Source organism: Aristolochia californica, unplaced genomic scaffold, assembly GCF_029961685.1.
Source record: "Aristolochia californica isolate CCGP_79_NKW_82.1479 unplaced genomic scaffold, dmAriCali1.0.hap1 SCAF_14, whole genome shotgun sequence".
Taxonomy (NCBI): Eukaryota; Viridiplantae; Streptophyta; class Magnoliopsida; order Piperales; family Aristolochiaceae; genus Aristolochia; species Aristolochia californica.
Window position 1 is genome coordinate 6,586,335 of NW_027181815.1, and position 6,338 is coordinate 6,592,672.

At 41.0% G+C, this 6,338-nt stretch overlaps 2 protein-coding genes across 2 annotated transcripts; both read right to left on the reverse strand.

The window, feature by feature from the left end:
* Positions 1-1,286: 1,286 nt before the first annotated feature.
* On the reverse strand, positions 1,287-2,817 carry LOC137949518 (heavy metal-associated isoprenylated plant protein 28-like). The gene is made up of 3 exons (XM_068795579.1): positions 2,739-2,817; positions 1,885-1,957; positions 1,287-1,727 (listed from the first exon to the last, which is right to left on the reverse strand). The coding sequence occupies exons 1-3, from the start codon at positions 2,742-2,744 to the stop codon at positions 1,528-1,530; spliced, it is 279 nt and encodes a 92-aa protein (XP_068651680.1). The 5' UTR covers positions 2,745-2,817; the 3' UTR covers positions 1,287-1,527.
* A 1,342-nt stretch (positions 2,818-4,159) lies between these two features.
* LOC137950324 (uncharacterized) lies at positions 4,160-6,284 on the reverse strand. The gene is made up of 3 exons (XM_068796719.1): positions 5,672-6,284; positions 5,483-5,534; positions 4,160-4,554 (listed from the first exon to the last, which is right to left on the reverse strand). The coding sequence occupies exons 1-3, from the start codon at positions 6,045-6,047 to the stop codon at positions 4,350-4,352; spliced, it is 633 nt and encodes a 210-aa protein (XP_068652820.1). The 5' UTR covers positions 6,048-6,284; the 3' UTR covers positions 4,160-4,349.
* Between the last annotated feature and the right edge of the window lie 54 nt (positions 6,285-6,338).

Here is a 6,338-nt window from a genome sequence, read left to right on the forward strand (position 1 = left end):
TCAAAGTAATAGGATTTGTAAAGGTTTTTGTTTAGAAGTTTCATTTTTTTTTAGTTTTTTAACGTTTGATTCTATATTGTAGAGACATTCCCATGTGAACATAAAAAATATTATGAAATAAAATGCCCAACATATCATAAGATCAGAGTCTTTTATGCACATCCTAGAGGAGATGGGTATTTATTTAAACTAAAGTATTTTTTATATTTTTATTACTCATGTAACAATTGTGCATTTGTGTTTTCAAACTTGTACGGTGAAAAGTGCTAAGTGATTGAGCAATTTAGGATCACCAACAAGTCACAGGGTAACTTTTCCAAGTGCATTATGTAAGTATGAAAACTTGAAGTTTCTTTTAATTTATATTCTTTACAATGTTATAACTTTATCTTATTATTGTTAAAGAGGAGGCTAGTCAACCAATGGCGAGTGTGACATAGTGTAGACTCTATATGGAGTTAGGTCTTGGTACACCAAGTAGATGTATTTAGTGTTAAGTTGTGGAACCTAATCAGCGCCCTATGATGAATCGATACGCGGATCGGTAGCTGTGGGGGTTGGAAGGCGGCGGGAAACCCCCCTCCCTAGGGTGTGGGCCCGCCCAGTCTACAATATATTAACTACTATTTTATTAAGGGCAATTTCGGTTGCCCTAATTTTCTCTTTATAATTGAGGAACGCCGCTATTAGGGTATTATCATCACCGAGAAGGAGTTAGAATTGGAGTTGTAGCCCAAGAGAGGTTAGAGAAAACACTTGTAAGTGTGTGCGATTTCTCTTGTAAATTATTTCATCTTTATAGTGGATTACTGCAATTGTAGAAGACAGGACGTAATCTCACCTTGAAGCGAACCTGTATAATTTTTTTTGTTTTTCATGCTTGCTTCTCCTGTCTTCCGCGATTATTATTATTGTTCTCGTTAGTTTAGAATTAGGGTATTTAATTCTTAACATTTAATTCAATCACCTATACCTAAGATGCCCCAACCATCTCCTTCTCACATGCATCAAGAAAACAAGCAATGTCAAACTCGGGCAACTTTTGAGTCACACTCAGGAGTAGTTGAGCCAGACTCAAGAGCCACTAAGGGATGTATACCATGAGAATCAGGAGTCTCACCATGCTACTACAGAGAGGTTGAACTCTTCACAAGTCAAGTAGATGGGCAAGATGAGATCAACCGGATTAACAATTCCCTCGCCACTCTTAAGATTATGTGACCCACCATCAACGGAGTCTCTAGATTTACTTATTGCAGCAAAATCTTTCCCTGTTTCCAACTTCCTAACTCTTTTAATTTGTCATTCAGATTAAGAAGGTAATGTCTCTCTTTTTTACATTTGGCCTTTTAAAGTACAAATCCAAAAGAAATGAAAAGTTACAAGGGGATGGAAATACCACTGTAATGTGAATCCCCTTCTTCTCACACCCAAAAGAAAAATAAAAAAAAACAAAAGAACGAACTATATCAATGAACATATCAGAAACAGGCAAAAACACGAGGCCAGGTTGTCCAAGAACCACTGCTAGAAGAAGCTGAAGTTGTTGATTCTGAGTCCTCCGAAGCTTCCACTGGCATAAGCGTTGAGAAGGATCTCGTTCTGTGCGGACCAGAATTCAGCTTTCAGCCCACTCCTTCTCAGTGCCTTCAGAATCTTGTTCTTGTGTACATAACCTGTCACCACTACTTTTTGGCTGCTACCCTCCACTTCTACCTTTTCAATTCCTGTTATTCACCAGAGATCCAAGTTAGTTTCAATGAACACAACTTATTTTTCAGCCGAAAGCAGCTCTGCCACATTTGCTGCCCTTCAGACGATCATGGAGACTGTTGGGCTTAGCTTTGATTGGGACAGTAGGATATCACTAGGAAGAGAACACACCTTTTAGTTTGGATAAGCACTTCCTCAGTCTCTTCTCGTGAATTCCTACCATCTCTACCTTCAGTTCAACAGTCTGCCAAACAAATTTCCAGAAATATTAAAGATGGAATTAATTGCAGACCGTGTTTGTAATTGAGAAACTAAACTTGGCTTTTGTAAAGGCGACTACCTACGTACTATGCCAACCAACATGAAGCGAAAGCATACGTAAATCATAAAGCGAAAGGTAGCCAATGCTAATAAAAACTGGCTTAGGAAAAGGAAAAGCAAAAGCCTGTAGTGGAAGAAAATCCATGGTAGAATCATGAGCCGAACATGGGAAAAAATGAAAATGAAGAAGAATATATTGAGGAACCATAGCGATAATAATTGGAAGATTATGAAGACGTAGAAAATGAAAGCCAAAGTTTCAGGAGAAAAGAATTCTGCTCCATGAAGCTAATGGATTCGAGCGGCAGCTTAACACATAACAGTAGACAATATAGACATACTGCAGGGAATTTTTTTATCGGAAATCTGTCACAAGAACTGACTGCTATGGGAAGAAATCAAGAGGGAACTCAGGGATACAAACTCCTTTAGAAGGCTTGAAGCTGAATACTCTAATGAGAGTCTTACTAGACAAACAGGCCTGCTTATAATTATGATCATTAACCCAATCAAAGAAATAATACGAAGCAAGAAATTAAAAGCAACTCAATATTATGTCGACTAACAAACAAAGAACAGACCCACTCGATGAAATTGACAAATAGGCGTCAGTTCCTGGCAAAATTTCGGCGCTTCAACTGCTTCACTTGGAAAGTAATCGATGAACAACAAAAAGTAAAATGAAGAGATTACAAGCGGCTTACCTCCATGAATAACCAAGACAAAGAAAATAGTGAGTGATATAATGAGCCAGGCAAGGTGACGAGGAGAGATGAGCAGTGAGGAGGAACAAAGGCAGGAAACAAAAGGAATGTAGTAGATAGAACAGATGGGATGTTGTCAATAAATACCACAAGGGAACATGAGAAAAGCTAGCAAAGTGGGTCCTCCCTGCTGTTGCTATAACCAAGCTCTCTGTTTCTCCTCTTTTTGCTTTTTCAAAGCGGAAACAAGAGCAGAAAACAAGATCAGAACGACTGAATCGAGAAGGGTAAGAGGGGGTTGAGCTCAAGATTCAAAGCCCGTCTGAAGAAAGTAAGGTCAGGGTGAATTTTGATGATTGGGTTAGCGTTTGCATGGCATGATAGCTTTGACGGGTCCAAGCTAACTTTATCGGATCTTGGATTTTGGTTCTTGAGGAGAGAGAAAATTGGGTCTTCTCTTTCTCGATCTCTCTTCTGCATACACTAAATCTGGTTGCGGGAGAAGGGACCCACAGTTATTTTATTGGTTGGTCGGTTCAAGTTTAGTTTCAGTTTTTGACCGGTGAGATCATGAGAGGTGGATCGGATATATCTCTTGTCTCGGAGGCAGGCAAAGGCAAAGGCAGAGAGATTGGAAAAGGAAAAGAGACGAAATGTGTAAGGGAGAGAAATAGACTCAGCTGCAAGTTTGGTATTTTTGGGTAACGTGTGCATGCAAATTTTCTCTCTGCAACGAAAATTATATATGTGGAGAGAAGGAGAAGACAGAGAAGGGTGCTTTGGTGAAGATGAAAATGACAGCGTGATTGATACGTGGAAAGATAATTCCACCACATTTTGTTGTTCAACGTGAATTTTTTTCTTGTTGGTCCCGATACCAGAGATGTAGTGTTGTCTCGTTGGAATCGGATTTAAAGTGGTTGTCGGTCCGGGTCGAATCCTTTTGAGCCTGTTATTCGAACAGGGTTTTCTGACTTGGATTTCCCATTTTACCAATGGATATCTGATTTTTTTACTGTAGAAAACTTCTAATCTTCTTGGACTCTTGCTGGGCATTTCAATGTAGAGAGGAAATGATTTCAAAGGAGATACTCCGGTCGTGTCGACTGCCGACTCGAAGGCGAAGCAGGAGCCATAGGAAGACGACTTTAAATGTTGAAATTGTAGGTGATGTAATGGCCGATGGTGAACTGTCGTAGCTAGCTGTCTTGTTAATCTTTATCACCACATCTTCCTTCCAGAAAACGACTTTCACTCTAGGATAACGCTAAACTTTGAATTGAATAATCAGGTTTGAGGTCAATTTGACCGGTAAACAATCAGACGGGGACTGGTTTTCTTTTTTTATTGGATAACAGAGACATCAAATGGTTAACAGTTCAAAGAGAGAAAGAAAATTTACGTGTTTTAATCTCCCCATTATAGGCGCAATGAATTGGGGATGCTTGCAACAAAAATTCCCCAAAGCTTTAGAACTCGTACTGGCTAAAAATAAGAGGAAAAAAATGATACAAAACAAAGACAGAGAAAACTTACAGGCTTGACAGCTCCAAGTCTGTCGTACTGAGAAAACTTTGAAGATAAAAAATGGAAAAAGGGTGGGCGTCGTCATTATGTAACTATAACGTCTTTCAAAGGGACAAGACAGATTGGGGTCGCAGCAGTATTTCCACTGCTGCTATTGTTGCCACTGCAAGCCATCAGGGTCGCCTGATCCAGAGTCCCGTCCCTGTAAACATAGATCCCTTCTCCGTCATTCATCGGACGAAATATCTTCTCAAATGTCCGGTCATGAACCCGTTGCAGAGGCATGCCCCTGAATTCACATACGCAAAATTCATCATAATCCATCATGGATAAACTGACCAGACTGTGTGTGAGGCGATGAAAGACAATTCGGCAATTTCCACAGCTGAATGAATACCCTTTACGCCAAGTTTAGTTTTTTTCGTCTGAACCGACTCACGGTAGAAACGAATGACAACGAAAACCATGTGGGAACTTGGAACTCGACAATTGTCTACAGGCATTTCAACCAGGTTCCACGTTCCAGGTTCCGAGTTCCGAGTTCCGAACAGAATTGTTTACTTCTTCTGGTGCGTTAATCTCAGAGTTAATAATCAAAGCAACATAATTACATGGTAAAAAAATCAGTGGCACTTCGGGAAAAAAGACAGAAATCAAAGCAGAAGAAACAGGGGCAGGCGAGTGGTTCCATCAAAATGGTAAACGGTTCAAGCTAAAACAGTGGCAAAATATGAAGAGATAAGCATCCACTCCCTCTCTCTTAGAAATTTTAAAATATAATTTCGCAAAATCAGGCGCGTATTCGAAACTCGCTGACGATAACATAAACAAATTCAAGAAATTTTCCGCTTTTTTATTAATCTTTTCTTTAGTTTTCGCTTGTCAAGGAAGGCTGGAACTGGAAGACAACCACCGTCAAATAATGGCGTGCGCCATTTTTAGAAAGTAGAAACAGATTTTGAGATTCTGGGGAAAGAACGAGAAGCGTTTCCACCGTACCGTGCTTCGACCTCTACTTGGGCCCACGTAGATGGACCGCAATTGTTACGTTTGAGGACTCGGTACTTTTCCACGGCGAATTTCCTGTCGATTCCTGTCGCATTTTCCGCCGATTCAAGTTTTCCCTCAAGTACTTTTCCATGGCGAATTTCCTGTCGCATTTTCCGCCGATTCAAGTTTTCCCTCCGTTCGCTCAAATTTTAAACGCAAACGACAACTTGATGGCATCTACGAAAATTTCTTGAAAACTTGGAGCATTGAACATATAGACTGCTAACGCGGATAACAAAAGTAAAGCGTTTGCAGAAAACGGGAGGGAAAACAATGAAAAAGAGAATGGAAAAATGAGAAACGAATGCCACTTTTCGTTTTCCGCGCGATTTAGCGTTGGCAAAGAAAGCAACAACCGAAGCGAAAAATAGTGGAAGAAAAAAACAGGAAAAAGAAACGAAATACCTGACGAAAGGTATCGGCGATGTCGCGCTTGCCGAGAAAATGAGCGACACCGTCGAAGAAAGCTCGATAGGTGTAGATATGCAAGGCGTCGATTCTGGGGAAAGGAAGGCGAGGACGAGGGGGAGGGTCGGTGGTTCCGGTGGCGCTCGGCTTCTGGCATCCAGCTGCGGAGAAGACGTACTCCTTCCATGGAGTCCCACCGACTGTGGTCGCCGGTAGCGCCACGAACCCTAGCGTTGCCATGATTGGTTCCAGCTCCTCGTGGGTGATAATGGGTCTGAATGTCTTCGTGTGCCAGAGAGCAAGTTTGCGTAGGTATTCCTCCATTGAATAAGATTTTAGAGCACAGGGAGGGAGAATAGGTGCGCGTGAGAAGAGTGGAAGTGTTTCAATTAGTTCTTCTACTCGGGGAAGAGGAGGAAGAAAGGGAAAGGAGAAGATCGAAAATAGGTAGTGAAGCGGTTTGGAGTTCAGACTCCTCAGAGTCTTCAGACCTATGAAGGGATGTTCTGAGAGTTTCCTTTTATTAAAAGTCCCGGACTTGGGAAAACGACTATCGGCAGTGGTTAAACTACAACAATACCCTTCTTCTGAATATCTCCACTCGTCTCCTCAACT

What these genes read in the sequence shown, in the direction of transcription:
- LOC137949518 (XM_068795579.1), bottom strand. An exon ending in GTGCTTATCCAAACTAAAAG is followed by an intron (nt 1,728 to 1,884) that starts GTGTGTTCTCTT and finishes GGTGAATAACAG; the next exon opens with GAATTGAAAAGGTAGAAGTG.
- LOC137950324 (XM_068796719.1), bottom strand. Translation starts at nt 6,047, where the DNA reads ATGGAGGAATACCTACGCAAACTTGCTCTCTGGCACACGAAGACATTC. An exon ending in TTCCACTATTTTTCGCTTCG is followed by an intron (nt 5,535 to 5,671) that starts GTTGTTGCTTTC and finishes CCGCGTTAGCAG; the next exon opens with TCTATATGTTCAATGCTCCA. An exon ending in ATTTTCGTAGATGCCATCAA is followed by an intron (nt 4,555 to 5,482) that starts GTTGTCGTTTGC and finishes ATGTGAATTCAG; the next exon opens with GGGCATGCCTCTGCAACGGG.